The sequence below is a fragment of the Suncus etruscus genome, chromosome 17 (genome assembly GCF_024139225.1).
Source record: "Suncus etruscus isolate mSunEtr1 chromosome 17, mSunEtr1.pri.cur, whole genome shotgun sequence".
In the NCBI taxonomy this organism is placed as follows: domain Eukaryota; kingdom Metazoa; phylum Chordata; class Mammalia; order Eulipotyphla; family Soricidae; genus Suncus; species Suncus etruscus.
This window is the reverse complement of record NC_064864.1, coordinates 58,810,685-58,826,629: the sequence shown is the minus strand read 5'-3', so window position 1 is coordinate 58,826,629 and position 15,945 is coordinate 58,810,685. Positions and strand designations below refer to the sequence as shown.

At 42.5% G+C, this 15,945-nt stretch overlaps 1 protein-coding gene across 2 annotated transcripts in view; it reads right to left on the bottom strand.

Moving 5' to 3' along the window:
- Positions 1-15,945, bottom strand: part of VTI1A (vesicle transport through interaction with t-SNAREs 1A) — a 449,364-nt gene that overhangs the window by 411,828 nt on the left and 21,591 nt on the right. For both annotated transcript variants that reach the window (XM_049764530.1, XM_049764531.1), the window contains exons 2-3: positions 14,587-14,645; positions 9,715-9,825 (exon numbers count right to left, since the gene is read on the bottom strand). In XM_049764530.1, the coding sequence (XP_049620487.1) occupies positions 9,715-9,825; positions 14,587-14,645 (170 nt within the window). The remainder of the gene's footprint in view (positions 1-9,714; positions 9,826-14,586; positions 14,646-15,945) is intronic.

Sequence of the window (15,945 nt, the reverse complement as noted above, 5' to 3'; positions counted from 1 at the left end):
GCCTTGGCGTGAAGCGTGTGCAGCGAGTGGCAGTAAGTCACATTAAACCCCAAGTTTTCGAAGATGTAGCTCCGTGGGGCCCCGGGGTCCTTGACCACTCTCCAGCCACCATACCCCTCTGGACACTACCTGCAGCAGGGCTAGAAAGCAGACTCCAGACTCTGATAATGTGTGTTTTAATTAAAAAACAATTCACAGCTCTCTTTCGGAGAGATTGTGAACCTTACACACGAGGAGCGTGACTTAGAGGCACAAGCAGTGAAGCGATTGTCTTTTAACCACAGCACACTTTTCCCCCGGCTCAGCCACACGGTTTCTGAACACATATTTACACAACAGTCAACTACTTTGGACCATAGGAGTTCTGAGGAAACCAGGAAAAAGTTTGCCTGTGAGTGAGTGGAGCAAACAATTTAACATTAAAACAGAGTCGGCGTTTGGACGAAGGCAATTAGCTCCTTCATGTTCCAAACACCAAATAACATTTTTCCCATTAATTTTTAAACCAATGTGGCTTTAACTTAAAATAAACTGTACATCAAAAGAATGGAAAATAAACAGCCAGGAACACCAATTTGATGAATTGGATTTATTTAGTTTATTTATCTAAACAGGGACCACTGGATCTTTTTAATAGCCTGACAGTTGCACTGGGCTGGTTAATAAAACATTTCACAGTGTCTTCAGCCAATATAGAAATGCAAATCCCATCAGAAATATTTTATTCATGAGGCAGTAATTTCAGTTACTACCAGTTTCTTTTTTAAAATAAATAAATAAATAAGACCCTCTGCAAATAAACAGCGCCACCTAGTGGCACATCAATGAAGACAAATTTGTCACAGGTTTATAATTAATCTTTTAATATCTTACCTGTTTTTCACCTTTCCTCTTTATTTCTTTGATAAGATCAAAGTGACTAAGCCAAAAACAACAATATAAACGTATATAATAAGTCTATTAGTTGCTGAGTCATTTAAGAAGGATTACAAGCATAAACAGCAATATTGAATCTGTTAAGCTTTGTTTTTGTTTAAGCAATTTAGCAGTGTCTCAAAAGAAAAATATATACATATGTGTGTGTGTGTATATATATATATATATCCCATCTGCTTACAAAACTCAACTGCACACTTAGAAATATCATAAAGCCATAACAAAAATGTCTCCTTCATAAAATGGTGATTTAATTTTAATTCCGGGGGGTGGGGGGCTTAGAAAGTAGGTAAGGAAGAAAAAGAATATTCTTATAAAACTGAAAAATCCACTGAGGACCTAATATTTTTAATCACACACACGGGAATGTAAGTGCATGTGCACACATATACCTGTACCAGGTAACACTTCAGCCTCGCCAGTGACTGTATCTGAAACCAATTTTTGTTTCTAGTCCTGAGACTCCACCAAAGCTAAGGGCATACAGGCTAACATCCAAAGCAGTCCTCATAAAAACGGTCATTTTGGGGCCGGAGAGATAGCATGGAGGTAGGGTGTTTGCCTTGCATGCTGAAGGATGGTGTTTCGAATCCCGGCATCCCTTATGGTCCCTCGAGCCTGCTAGGAGCGATTTCTGAGCATAGATCCAGGAGTAACCCCTGAGCACTGCCGGGTGTGACCCAAAAACCAAACAACAGTCACCTTTAAAGTGCCAGAGCATTCCAAGTGAAAATCAAGAGCCTTGAAAACAGTTCAGATGGCCAACACCAAGTCATAAAGCATAAAGTTCTGTTCCATTCCAGAAGGCTGGCACCCTTCTGGGAAGAGGTGGGGCCATGGACCATTGATAGCATCTTAGATTAGGAACTAAAGTGACACAAGAGGACAGATTGGCCCCCAGATTGGCCCCATAAACTAGACTTCTGCCTCTTCCTACCCAGGGGGTCCAGTTCTTGTAACTCTTGGAATTACTGGAGAGTCTATAAGCACTTACCAAGGTCAAAAGCCTGGAATGAGGATCTTACAAAGAAAGCCAATTGCATGACAATATTCTCATGATCTTACAGAGTAGTCTTGGGAAAATCATCTTCTGGAGAAAGTAATTGCAAACGTGGAAAATCATATACATGCAAGACAATACAGTATAAATTTTTCCTTCAGTGTTCTAATCTTAAAGCTAACCAAAAGAGGGAAACGGGGTGCTGTGACGGTGCTGAGATGCATCGGAACCATAAAGGTTCCATAAACATTGTAGTAAGCAAGTTACCTTACTACAATAATCTTTTTTTTGGGGGGGTTGCTTTTTGTTTGTTCATTTTTGAGCCATACCTGTTGGTTCTCAGGGGCTAAGTCTGGCTCTGCTCTCAGAAATCACTCCTAACAGGCTCAGGGGATCATATAGGATGCAGGGGATTGAACCCAGATCTATCCTGGGTCAGCTGCATGCAAGGCAAGTGCCTTACCGCTGTGCTATCACTCCAGCCCAATAATCATTTGTTTTATACACACACACACACACACACACACACACACACACACACACACATTAAAGGAACTGGAGCAATAGCACAGTGGGTAGGGTGTTTGCCTTACACACAGCTGACCAAGGGTCAATCCCTGGCATTCCATATGGTCCCCCCAAGTCTGCCAGGAGTGATTACTGAGTGCAGACCCAGCAGTAACCTCTGAGAGTTGCCAAATATGGCCTAAAAACTTATATATTTATTAATGACCCACATAGCTGAGACAGTTCCCATTTCTGGATTAAGAAATATTCCAACCAGAAATAAAGAGCCATGCATATCTCTAGTTTTACCAATATCAATAAGCCTCTCCATGGAAGAGGGTCTTTGGGATGAATCTCAGTTGCATTCATGTGACCATTATAAAATCCCCCTAATGAGAGCTAATAACAGTGTCCCTCACACACAACGACTTGTGGACTGAAAGAATGGCGGAGAGATAGCAGTGGCCTGCCTGTCACTTTTATATCGAAATCACCTTCTAAAACAGAGATGACAGAAAGACAGATGGAACAATGAGAGCAATTGGGCGCATCACAACAGAAACGTATGCCCAGATATATTATGCTAAAGAGTTATGAAAATGCCAATGTCCTTGGACTGGACCATCTATCTGAGACCAAGAATGACCCTGATCAAATAACCTTATATTATGTTTACTGCTGTAATTGTTCCATAATAAATTATGCAGAGATCAAACAGAAGTATATTATGATTCAACAAAAGGGAAACCAACATCTGTTTTTATTTGTTTTGTTTTCTGAACCACACCTGGTAGTGCTCAGGGATTACTTCTGGCAGGGCTCAGGAAACCATATGGGGTGCTGGGGATCAAACTTTAGCTGGCTGCATGCAAGCAAGAACCTTACCCACTGTACTTTGATTGGAATATTATGCACCTATTAAGATGATTAAGAATTTATAAAAAGGAAAAGCAATAGTGCTCGGTTTTATGTTTAAAAGTTAACATGGGATGGGACCAGAGCATTAGTGCAGCGCTAAGGTGAGTTTGCCTTGCACATGTCTGACCTAGGACAGACAGTGATTCGATCTCCCAGAGTCCCATATAGTCCCCCAAGCCAGAAGCAATTTCTGAGCGCAAAGCCAGGAGTAACCCCTGAGCATCACTGGGTGTGGTCCAAACAAAACAAAACAAAACAAAACAAAAAATATTAGCATGGGAATGTGCATTGACTAACAACATGACTATGTATAGTAAAATGATAAATTATGCGAGGAAAAAATAAGGTAAGACTAGAAAAAATAAATCAAAATGTAAAATTTTAATACACAGGAAGAGACTTAAGAGAACTCAGATTTTTTTTCTTTTCTCTAGTATTTATTTTTAGAATAGTCTATAATGAGCAGGTACAGAATTTTTACAGACTCAAAACACAAATGCAATTTTTCTTAAAAGGTAAACATATTTATTATGGAGAAAATTTTCTTTTTCTGAGGGGGTCCTGTCTACTCTGGAATTCTAATTTCCTTCAAGCATACACTTATGTTTCTGCAAGAAGGAGAAGCTGATGCTATAATTATATATTACCAATGACACTATCAAAATCTCTAAAACACATTTTCATGGTTTTTGACAGTTTCCCCAGGATAGAAGTGAAACCTCCCAAGAAGTTATATCAACAGAAATGAGAACATAAATAAAAATGTCAAGGTCATAAACTTTTGACCAAAACAATTAAAATGTAAAGAGCTTATGCTTCTGGGAATACTGGTGAAAGGAAGGTGATCTCATTGTGGTGAGATTAGTAAAGGAATATTTTATAAGATTATCTATCATTAACTTTGTAAATCACATTCTTTAATAAAAAAAATTTAAAGACCTGTGCTTCTCACTTACCTTCTGTTAGTCTAACTTAGACTTTAAAACTAAACAAAACAAAACAGGATATGGACACTTACTTTACTCACAAACTTAGACACCCAAATTGCTCATTTCGATGACCCAAGGCAGTGCACAGAACAGAAGCAAACGTTTCAAGCTGTTCTGCAAACCTAAAGGGCCCAAATCTCAGGAGCACGCAGGACTGCTCCAGCTCACTGATAGGACTGGCAATAAGTACCATTCTCTGATTCATACATATCTACACTGGGGACTGGCCGAGCAATCACATTACACAATCTGCCAAACAAAAGAAGGACAGTATAAAAGTAGCCTGAGATGAGGGCTAAAAAAATTCTAGTTCTCACATTCTTTGCAGTCTAATCAATTTGCCACCTCAAATCTTCTACAGGACGTTGCAAGTTCAGCTTTCAAAGAAAAAAGAAATATGCAACTATACAAATATGCCACAAGATGGCGCAATATTCCAGCACACAATCTGAGAGGCATCAGGCTGGCAATTTAACACTCCCGTCTTTCAAGAATCTTACTTAGCCTGATACACTTAATACTAGCTTTTCTTACTAGCCCCCACCCCCTTTTTCAACTAAGTTATGGTGAACTATTTTAAACAATGTGGGGAAGGGGTTATTTTTTGTTAAAATGTGTGGCTGTTCGCTACCATAGAAGATCTACCACTGCTTTGGCATTGACTGACTCCAAAGAGTACTCCCAACACCCAGGCGACTCAGCAACAGTCTGCATGCAGGGCAGATCGCTCTGCATTTAATGATATGCTGAAACTAGAGGATGCTCTACATCAGCCTGACATCAACGAAAGAAATGCACAGAATCCAGAGTCTTTAAATATAAGAATCTGATACCAACAATAGCTAAAGTGTGAAAAAGTTTCACCGGGACCTTGAGAATGACTGGAGTTGGATAGACTGGTATTCCTGGAACCCAGAGTCTCTTATGTCAATAAACTTCTGGGGTGAGGCCTTTTTGTAATCAGGTCAAGGATTTTTTTTTCCATTTTCTCCATTTTTCTGGACCTATGCAAACATTGGCGATTGCCACTATCACACCTTTACTATATTTTTTTACTCTTATCCTTTAAGGAAAAAAAAAAAATACAACTTACTGAACTTAAAAACAAATTACTGGGGCCGGGCGGTGGCGCTCGAGGTAAGGTGCCTGCCTTACCTGCGCTAGCCTAGGAGACGGACCGCGGTTCGATCCCCCGGCGTCCCATATGGTCCCCCAAGCCAGGAGCGACTTCTGAGCGCATAGCCAGGAGTAACCCCTGAGCGTCACCGGGTGTGGCCCAAAAACCAAAAAACAAACAAACAAAAAAAAAAAAACAAATTACTGTAGTAGAATGCCTGTCTCGAATACAGGCAGGGAATGGGGAGGGGGGAGGGGGTAATGTTGCACTGGTGAAGGGGGGTGTTCTGGTTATGACTGTAACCCAAATATGATCATGTTACTTAAATAAAAAATATATTTAATAAAAATAAATAAATAAAAAATGTGTGGCTGTTATTGTTTGTTAGCTGATAACTTATAAGAAGCAAACAAAAAGCTTTAAATTTTTTTTTCCCTTTGGGGACCTGAGAGATAGCACAGCGGTAGGGCATTTTCCTTCCATGCAGCTGACCTGGGATGGACTCGTGATGAACCCAGGTTCAATCTCTGGCATTCTATGTGGTCTTCCGAGCCTGCCAGGAGAGATTTCTGATTGCAGAGTGAGGAGTAAAAGATGAGCACTACTAGGTGTGGCCCAAAAACAAAAACAAAAACAAAAAAAACATTTTTTGCCAAACTACATTTTCCACCCTCATTTCACTGAATCATCTTTCCTGGAGCAACCTAACACAAGCATTCCAACAGTAAGGGAAGAACTGACAAGCATGTCAGTGGCCAGAGAATTCAGGGAACAAAGTGCCTGCCTTCCTTGCGGGTTAACCTAGCATCATATTTGGTTCCCTGAGCACTGCCAGGTGTAACCCCTTCACCCCAAAATTGAATTGATAAGAACAACTTGAACCCATTAATTCTGTCTTTATAAATATATATACTTTAAAAATATACTTAAAATGTGTTTTCCAATCAAATATAAAACATTATATTGCTTTTTATGGAAATTTAAATGGGGGGTGAGAACCGAATAGAATGCTGGGGAGATAGGCCAAAGAGATAGTATAGTGGGTAAGGTGCTTGCCTTGCATGTCCCCCATGTACCATATGGTCCCCAGTATACCACCAGGTGTGCAGAGCCAAGCATAACACCTGAGCACCACCAGTGTTGCTTACAAAGAAAAAAAAGCATCCTGAAGAAACATTAGAATGGTTCCCAGCATCTATCTTTTGGTCCTGGCCACCAGGACCTTGGGGACTATCAGGTGGGTCATCGGGTGTTCATGCTCCTGCTTTTCCTAGTCTCACAGGAGAGAGCAATTAAAAGACACCAAATCAGGGCTGGAGCAGTGGCGCAAGGGGTAGGGCATTTGCCTTGCAGGTGCTAAACTAGGATGGACCATGGCTCAATGGCATCCCATACCCCAGCGTCCCATATGGTCCCCCAAGCCAGGAGCAATTTCTGAGCGCATAGCCAGAAGTAAACCCTGAGCGTCACCGGGTGTGGCCCAAAAAACAAAAAAAAAAAAAGAATACCAAATCAAGTATATGGGAAAGAGGCAAGTAAGCAGAATCTTCAGGAAGAGCAAAAGCATAAAAGGGTCTATAGTAAGTGCCTGCAGACCTCAGATGACAAATTTATTCTCAGGTGCACAAAATAATTTTTCTATATCTGCATCACTACACAGCAGTCAAGGTCAATGGTCCTGAGGGAATGTGAAGCACTCCTTGCCTAGGAGCAGGTCCTCTGAGCTCACAGGGCCATCAGGGCTACATCTAGAGAGGCTCAGGGTGTCTGGTCAAGCCACAGAAGGAGGTGCACACAAGCACTGGAGGGGCAGGTGGACTCTTAGCAGATTGTTGTCATACACATATAACTAACTTTCTTCTCTCTCTCTCTCTCTCTCTCTCTCTCTCTCTCTCTCTCTCTCTCTCTCTCTCTCTCTCTCTCTCTCTCTCTCTCTCTCATTTTCTTGAGTAACACCCTGTGGCGCGGTGGTGCTCAGTGGTTACTCCAGGCTCTGCACTCAGAAATCATTCCTGGCAGGCACAGAGAACCATATGGGATGCCAGGATTTGAACCACTGATAGTCCTACCTGTGCTATCTCTCCAGCCCTCCTTTTACCTTTTCTGAGTTAATTACTACAAGTACCTTTAATTACCTCAACCCTAACCCTCAGGTGATTTATGTTAAACTCTGGCTAATAAAAGTGGCAGGAAAGCAGCAGAGAGCTGCTGGATTATATACTTATACAAGTATATAATATCCAAATACCTAAAGAAATCTACCCATAGGGGCCTGAGCGATAACGCAGCGGTAGGATGTTTGCCTAAAGAAATCTACCCATAGGGGCCTGAGCGATAATGCAGCAGTAGGATGTTTGCCTTGCAAGAGACTGATCCAGGATGGACCTCGGTTCAATCCCCATATGGTCCCCCCAAGCCAGAAACTATTTCTGAGCGCATAGCCAGGAGTAACCCCTGAGCATCACCGAGTGTGGCCCAAAAACCACCCCCCCAAAAAAAAGAAAGAAATCTACCCACAATTCAAGAAGCCCTCTCTTACCTGAGTCCATAAAACTAAAAAACAAAGATTCTGTCAACAAATTTATAAATAAAGAAACCATGTAATTTCTAAAAAATAAAAAAGTTACCGAATTATTAAAATTAAAATTTTCATGTAGCTAAATGGCTTCACCCGAGTCATTTATTTGGAGAGAAATGTCTTGTATTTAATTATAGGGCCCCTAATTTCCTCCAACTAAACAATATGGCCAAGCCCTCATCTGAAGAGGAAGTTAGGACAGACTCACACAAAAGGAAGACCACAGGAGGATGCCTGAAGTTACCTGCAAGACCAAGAGAAGGCACCCAAAAAAGCCACCCTGGTGACACCATAAACTTGGACTTCCAGCTCCAGAGCTCAGAAAATGTCCTATCATGTGTATTTCTTGTCACATGAACACCCTCCTGCCATGTGAATGCCTGCCATGTGTCATCTTCCCATCATGTGAATGCCTTCCCATCCTGTGAATCACCAGGTCTGTTGGTGGGATTTAGTTTTGGCTGCCGTGGCAAACAGATGTACTTAGTTGTTTTAGAAACAAGCAAGAGAAAAATCTTTGGAATAGTGTTTCGGTTTTTTTTTTTGTTTTTTGTTTTTGTTTTTGTTTTTTTTTTGTTTTGTTTTTGTTTTTTTTTTTTGTTCTGGTTGGGCCACACCCGTTTGACGCTCAGGGGTTACTCCTGGCTATGTGCTCAGAAATCGCCCCTGGCTTGGGGGGACCATATGGGACGCCGGGGGATCGAACCGCGGTCCGTTCCTTGGTAGCGCTTACAAGGCAGACACCTTATCTCTAGCGCCACCTTCCCGGCCCTGGAATAGTGTTTCATAAAAATAAAGCAAGCAAACTAAAATAATCCTTATAAATACTTAATTTTATTTCTATCATTTATATTGAAATATTAACTTTAATTATAAATCTCTGAAAATTTCTTTTTTTTTGGGGGGGGGGTTGGGCCACACCCAGAAGTACTCAGGGGTTACTCCTGGCTATCTGCTCAAAAATAGCTCCTGGCAGGCACGGGGGACTATATGGGACTCCGGGATTTGAACCAACCACCTTAGTCCTGGATCGACTGGTTGCAAGACAAATGCCACTGTGCTATCTCTCCGGCCCTAATTATAAATCTCAAAGTATGAATTTAAGTCACCAAATTCTTAAATCAATTCTTTGGGAGGGGGCACATCTGATATTACAGCTGAGAGAAACCTACCTGGTGAAAAACAGTGAGTAGGAATTTACTGCTGACTGAAGTAAAGAGAAGACATAAAAACTCTAGTCTGGGCCCGGAGAGATAGCACAGTGGCGTTTGCCTTGCAAGCAGCCGATCCAGGACCAAAGGTGGTTGGTTCGAATCCCAGTGTCCCATATGGTCCCCCGTGCCTGCCAGGAGCTATTTCTGAGCAGACAGCCAGGAGTAACCTCTGAGCACCACCGGGTGTGGCCCAAAAACCAAAAAAAAAAAAAAAAAAAAAACCCAAAAAAAAACCTCTAGTCTAAAGATGAAAATTCAGCTTAAAATTCAAGACCAGAAGAGATGAAGGAGACAGATGGCCAATAAAGGAGGAAGGGGACACTTTGGCAGAGGATGTGGTGCTGAAAGGTTTTGTACATGAAACTCTGATTTAAAAGGTTTGTAAACCACCATGCCTAAAATAAAAGTTTAAAAAAAGATCAGTAAATATCACAAAGGGTGAAAATGTGACTCACAAAATCTGTTTCAAGCTTTCCCATTTCTTGCTTGTAGCTTCTCATCCTGTTGCTATACATGCCTCGACTTTGGGGTGGTATCTCTCGGACTTCCAAATCCATCTGTTCAAGCTGGAAAAATTAAAGAAAAAATGTGATTCATATCATGCTCTTACCCTTTATTTGAGCAGACACTAAGAGCCACAGAATTTAATTCCAACTCATCTCTTTTTAGTGGCAGAACCAGGCCCATGAGCTAATACAACACGGGGCCTCCTGCTACATGACTCACCAAGTGCCAAGGCAGTTACCCCTTCTGGATTTGTATTAAGGCACTGGGAGATGCTACTAAGGCCCAGAGTACATGCCTTAAATGCCAGCATTCATGATTCAGTCCCTGGCACAGATGGTATCCTGAATACCAAGCCAGAAGTAGCCCAAGCACTATCGTTTGTGGGCCTCAAACACCAAAATAACAGCAAAGCAATTTCTAGTATAATACATTAAATTAATTTCTATGAAAACCTACATCTTCAATAATCATTATTTGAATAACCTAAGAGCATTCTGCTGTGTACTTCAACCTAAGATGGGATAGCATGGAGGTCGGACATTTGTCTTGCATGCAGAAGGATGATGGTTCGAATCCCGGCATCCCTTATGGTCCCCTGAGCCTGACAGGACCAATTTCTGAGCTTAGAGTCAGAGTAACCCCTGAGTGCTGCCGAGTATGATCCCCCAGAAAAACAAACGAAAAAAAAAGATGAGATTCTGAACCCAGAATCATGGAGCAATCAACTCAGCCATTGTTTCTACCATTATCCCATGAAACATTGGCTCAAATTTGGAGAAAAATCATTCTAAATTTATATCTGGGGTCAGAGAGATAGTCCAACAGGCTGAGCACATTATTGGCAAGCAGGAGGCCTGGGTTCCTTCCCTGGCACTCCCAGTTCTCTGACCACCACTAGGGAGCACTCCTCCACAAACACAGTCAGGAGTAACCCCTGAGTTCTACTGCGTATGGGAGCCCCTTCAAAAAATAATAATACTTCTAAAAAGTCATTTCTGATGAGGAAAATCATCTATCAACTAACATGGAATCTTGACTCCCAGCCAAACTCAATCTACTCCACAGGCACAGTGCGAAGTGTTACAGCAATATGGGAAATGATTACGTCTTGTCAGTCACAGCAGGGCACTTGATTACGTTGCTGCAATCACAGCTGGGTGCTGTGTAACAAGGTACATTACATCACTCCTGAAATACAACACTTGACAGGAAGCAACAGAGGCCTATGAGGATGGCTAGAATGGCTAGAAAGGCATTCATGTCCTGCAGCCTTGGAAAGATTTCTGGTCTCTTGTGCTGAATGCTAAAAAGAGCATCATACGGGGAAGAGCGATAGCACAACAGGGCTTTTGCCTTACACGTGGCTGACCCAGGACGAACCAGGGTTCAATTCCCGGCATCCCATATGTCCCCTGAGCCTGCCAGGAGCAATTTCTGAGCACAGAGCCAGGAGTAACCCCTGAGCGCCGCTCAGTGTGACCCAAAAACAAACAAAAAAAGAGCATCATATTTGTAGGGAGGCTGTGAAGATTATATGAGGCTATTCCCATAATGTGCTTCAAATAGAACCCATAACTTGGTAATCGCTAGATTACTGCTAACTAGAGGAGCAGTGACTGATGACAATGGAGAAGAAATACAGCAAAGCATGAGACAGGGCTTCAGAAGTGACTTATTTACACTTGGAACTGAAATTCTTGGATTCTCAGCAGATTATTTTTTGCTGTCAATACTGTGTTTTGGTTTGGTTTATTTGTATTTTTGTGGAGACATTGAGTTAGCAGTCTCCTGATATGCATGAACAAAGTGGCACAGGCCACATCTGATATACTCACCCCAACCAAAGGAGCTATGTATTTTGTCTTTTAAATTTTCTAAATTATTTCCAAAAGTACTGTAAGTCTGACATGATTATATTCTGACTGGTCCAGTGTTAGACGAAATAACCACAGCAGAAAACATAAACTAGAAACCTTGTTTGAATTTACACACTTCAATTTTAATTTTTAAAGATCATTTTAATTAGCCTTGATTAAGTAGTGAAACATCGCTAAATTCATTTCTAAGGCTATTATTTAAATAATTTCTCTGACATCATCATCCAGTACTTCACTCTAACAAGGGAATAGGACCATACTGACAAAGCCTCTGCAACACAAAAGGAAACATCTGAGCACTCAGAATGCTTTCTAAGGGACACTTAACATGAAATTAAAAATAGATAAGAAAGACACTAGACCAAGGATGTGGCTCAAAAATAGAGCACTTGAGGCCAAAGAGTTAATATACTTTAAGGCATTCACCTTGCATGTGGTCAACCCCTGTTCAAACCCTGAGCACCATTAGGGATCATTCTCAAAAACAGAGCAAGGAATAAATCATCCTGAGTGCTGCCAGCTACAAGCCAAATTTTTAACTATTAATAATTTCAATAATAATTTAATAATAAAATAAAAAGATAGAGTACTGGCCTTGCATTTGTAAGGTTCTTGAAATTTAATGAAAAGGAAGAGAAGAATGGAGGGAGAAGAAGAAATAAAAAGGAAGAAGGAAAGGAAGGAAGGGAGAGAGGAAGGGAGGGAGAGGGAGAAGGGAGAGAGGAAGGAAGGGAGAGAGGAAGGAAGGGAGAGAGGAAGGGAGGGAGAGGAAGGGAAGGAAGGGAGAGAGGAAGGGAGGGAGAGGGAGGAAGGACGGACAGGAGGGAGGGAGGAAGGAAGAGAGGATGGGAAGGAGGGAGGGAGGGAGGAGGGAAGGAAGGAAGGAAGGAAGGAAGGAAGGAAGGAAGGAAGGAAGGAAGGAAGGAAGGAAGGAAGGAAGGAAGGAAGGAAGGAAGGAAGGAAGGGAGAAAGGGAGGAAGGAAGGAAGGAAGGAAGGAAGGAAGGAAGGAAGGAAGGAAGGAAGGAAGGAAGGAAGGAAGGAAGGAAGGAAGGGAGGGAGGGAGGGAGGAAGGAAGGGAGGGAGGAAGGAAAGGAGGAAGGGAGGGTGGAAGGGAGAGTGAAAGGGAGGAAGAGTGGAAGAGGGTGAAAGGGAGGAAGGGAGAAAGGGAGGGAGGGATCCTGGTGACTGGCCCTTATCCTCCTCAAGGGAGCCCTGAGGAATAGAAGAGTTTGAAGGCAGAGGGGTTGATGTCTTTTACAGGGACCAAGGTAACAGGAACCAAGGAGAGGAACAGAGAGAAAAGAAAGTAAGGAGAAAACCATTTAAACACAAAGACAAAAGAGACTTCCAGAGGGAGAGAGAAGTTAGAAAGTGGAGCCTAAAAGCCAGTTAGCAGAGAGCACAGGGCAGAAGGCAAAGGGCAAATGGCAGGGGCTGATCTTCCAGGGTGTGATGAGATTGGCTGTTCTGACACAACAGCACAGGAAGCACCAGCATTGCAGACAGAAATAGACAAATGACAGCAAACAACAGAGATACAGAAAAACAGCAGAAAGACAGACAGCAGGACAGATGAAAAACTGCCAGCCCTTGACTCTGCTTAAGCCCCAGTTTCACCAATACAGGAGCCAGGAACCAGCTCACAGACCCACACTGCAGGAAATGCCTTCCCTGACTCGTGCTCCAGTTGATGGACACAGCAGAGCTTTGGGACACCAGGACACTTTCAGTACCTGATCTCCATCCACAGTGGGCGAGCCAAAGCTCTGGTTCTGACCTAAAACCCACAGGTCCTCTTCACCACTAAGAGGCCATGAGAAGGCCTCAGACCAATCTCTCCATCTTTCTAAGCCTCTGCTTTCCCATCTAGAAAACAGAGGTCAGGGCAGTGCTAAGTTGCTCCTGACTGGTTTCAGCTGGCGGAGAGTTCCAGCATGCCAGGCCACCTGCTAGGAGGAGACTGCAGGGAAGGGATTGCCCTGCCGACAAGCTGCCAAGAAGTGACTGCAGACCTCACTGTCCTCTGCACCCAGCCTGGGTTCAGGCCCATATCCCAGCAGGACTCCAGCTCGGGACTCTGAGGCTCTGCTCATGGGCGCTGCTTTTGTGTGGCATAGCCTAGGAATCTTGTGTCTCCGTCAGGGCTCTGCATCTATGAAACTGTGCTGTCACCATGCAAGGGCTTGCCTCAAAGTACTGATAACACTTCAAGAGTACCACCTGCCTCACAGGAACTTTTGTGACAATTAAAGAATGTGAGCAAATAATAAATAATCTGTGGGACTCAGCAGCTGGTTCCCAGGGTACCCTTAACATGTTTAGAACCACTACAAAAAAATATTCTGAAGGAACAATAATTAGAGGCAGTCTTTGAGCAAATGATCTTATTAAGAATCAAATCTCAGGGGCTGGAGAAATAGCACAGCAGTAGGGCATTTGCTTTGCATGCAGCCAATCCAGGATGTACAGTGGTTCGAATCCTGGCATCCCATATGGTCCTCAAGCCTGCCAGGAGTAATTTCTGAGCACAGAACCAGAAGTAATCCCTGAGTGCCACCAGGTGTGACCTCCCAAAAAAAAGTCTCAAGAAGCTATTAAAAACAAATGGATTTGGGGGAGGGGTTGGGCCACACCCAGCAGTGCCCAGGGGTTACTCCTGGCTCTGTACTCAGAAGTTAGTCCTGGAAGGCTTGGGGGACCATATGAGATGCTGGGAATCAAACCCTAGTCCATTGCGGGTCAGCTGCATGTAAGGCAAATGCCCTACCGCTGTGCTATCACTCTGCCCCCCCAAAACAGATGAATTTCTAAGGATGAAATGCTACGCTGTAACATTTACATTTCTCCAGTGAATAAATGATGACCACATTCCAAGCTACAGGTAAACATTGGCCAAAGTAGGTCTGGTATGAGTCAAAGCATGTTCCCAAGACTATACTTACCAATTCTTTCGCTTCTTCCAGCTGTTTCTCCACATTTGCGACCATCTGCTTCTTCTCATCTATAACCAACAATAGCAGAAGGAATTGTTCAAGATATAAACATCTAAAATTCTAAAAGTTCAATTTTATATGTTTTTCCTCTATCAATAAAATTAGAGCAGTCGCATAGCAAACAATATACCACATCATTCCTGGGTGGTTTGGGAACCACTTTAAGTCATTGTGTCTAGCTACTGGGAACTATCACATATAAACTATCACATATAAACCCAAAATGGTCCTAAGAGAAAACAAGAATTATTTTGTTATTTAAAGGAGACTACCAGAAAAGGAGACTTAAAGGGGGCTTGAAGACTATAGAAAATCATTTTAATGAATAAAGTAGTAATGGCTTATTTATAAGTACAATTTAAAAGGCACAGACAAACAGACTTCCTCAAACTGGAAAAAATTCATGCACAAAGGTCAAATCAAAATGAATTGAAGACCTAGATATCAGATCCATAACTGTAAGGGATATAGAAGAATACATAGGTAAAACACTCCATGACATTCAGTCTAACGGCATCTTCAAGGAGGAAACAGCAATGTCCAAACAAGGGAAAGCGAAGATAAACAGATGGGACTATATTAAACTGAGAAGCTTCTGCACCTCAAAGGAAATAGTGATGAGGATACAAAGGCCACCCACAGAATGGGAGAAACTATTCACCCAATATCATCAGATAAGGGGCTAATAGCTAAGATATACAAGGTACTGACATAACTTAACAAGAAAAAAGAATCAGGGCCCGGAGAGATAGCACAGTAGCATTTGCCTTGCAATCAACCGATCCAGGACCAAAGGTGGTTGGTTCGAATCCCAGTGTCCCATATGGTCCCCCATGCCTGCCAGGAGCTATTTCTGAGCAGACAGCCAGGAGTAACCCCTGAGCGCCGCCAGGTGTGGCCCAAAAACCAAAAACCAAAAAAAAAAAAAAAAAAAAAAAGAATCAGGCCGAAGAGATAGCATGAGGTAAGGCGTTTGCCTTTCATGCAGAAGGTCATTGGTTCGAATCCTGGCATCCTATATGGTCCCCTGAACCTGCCAGGAGCGATTTCTGAGAATGGAGCCAGGAGTAACCCCTGAGCACTGCTGGGTGTGACCAAAAAAAAAAAAAGGCAAGGAAAAAAGGCAAGGAAAAAAAAAATCACCTAACCCCATCAAAAATGGGGAGAAGAAACAAACAGGGGCCAGAGAGATAGCACAGTGGTAAGGCATTTGCCTTAGACTCAGAAGGATGGTGGTTTGAATGCCGGCATCCCATATGGTCCCCCGAGCATGCCAGGAGCAATTTCTGAGAATAGAGCCAGGAGTAA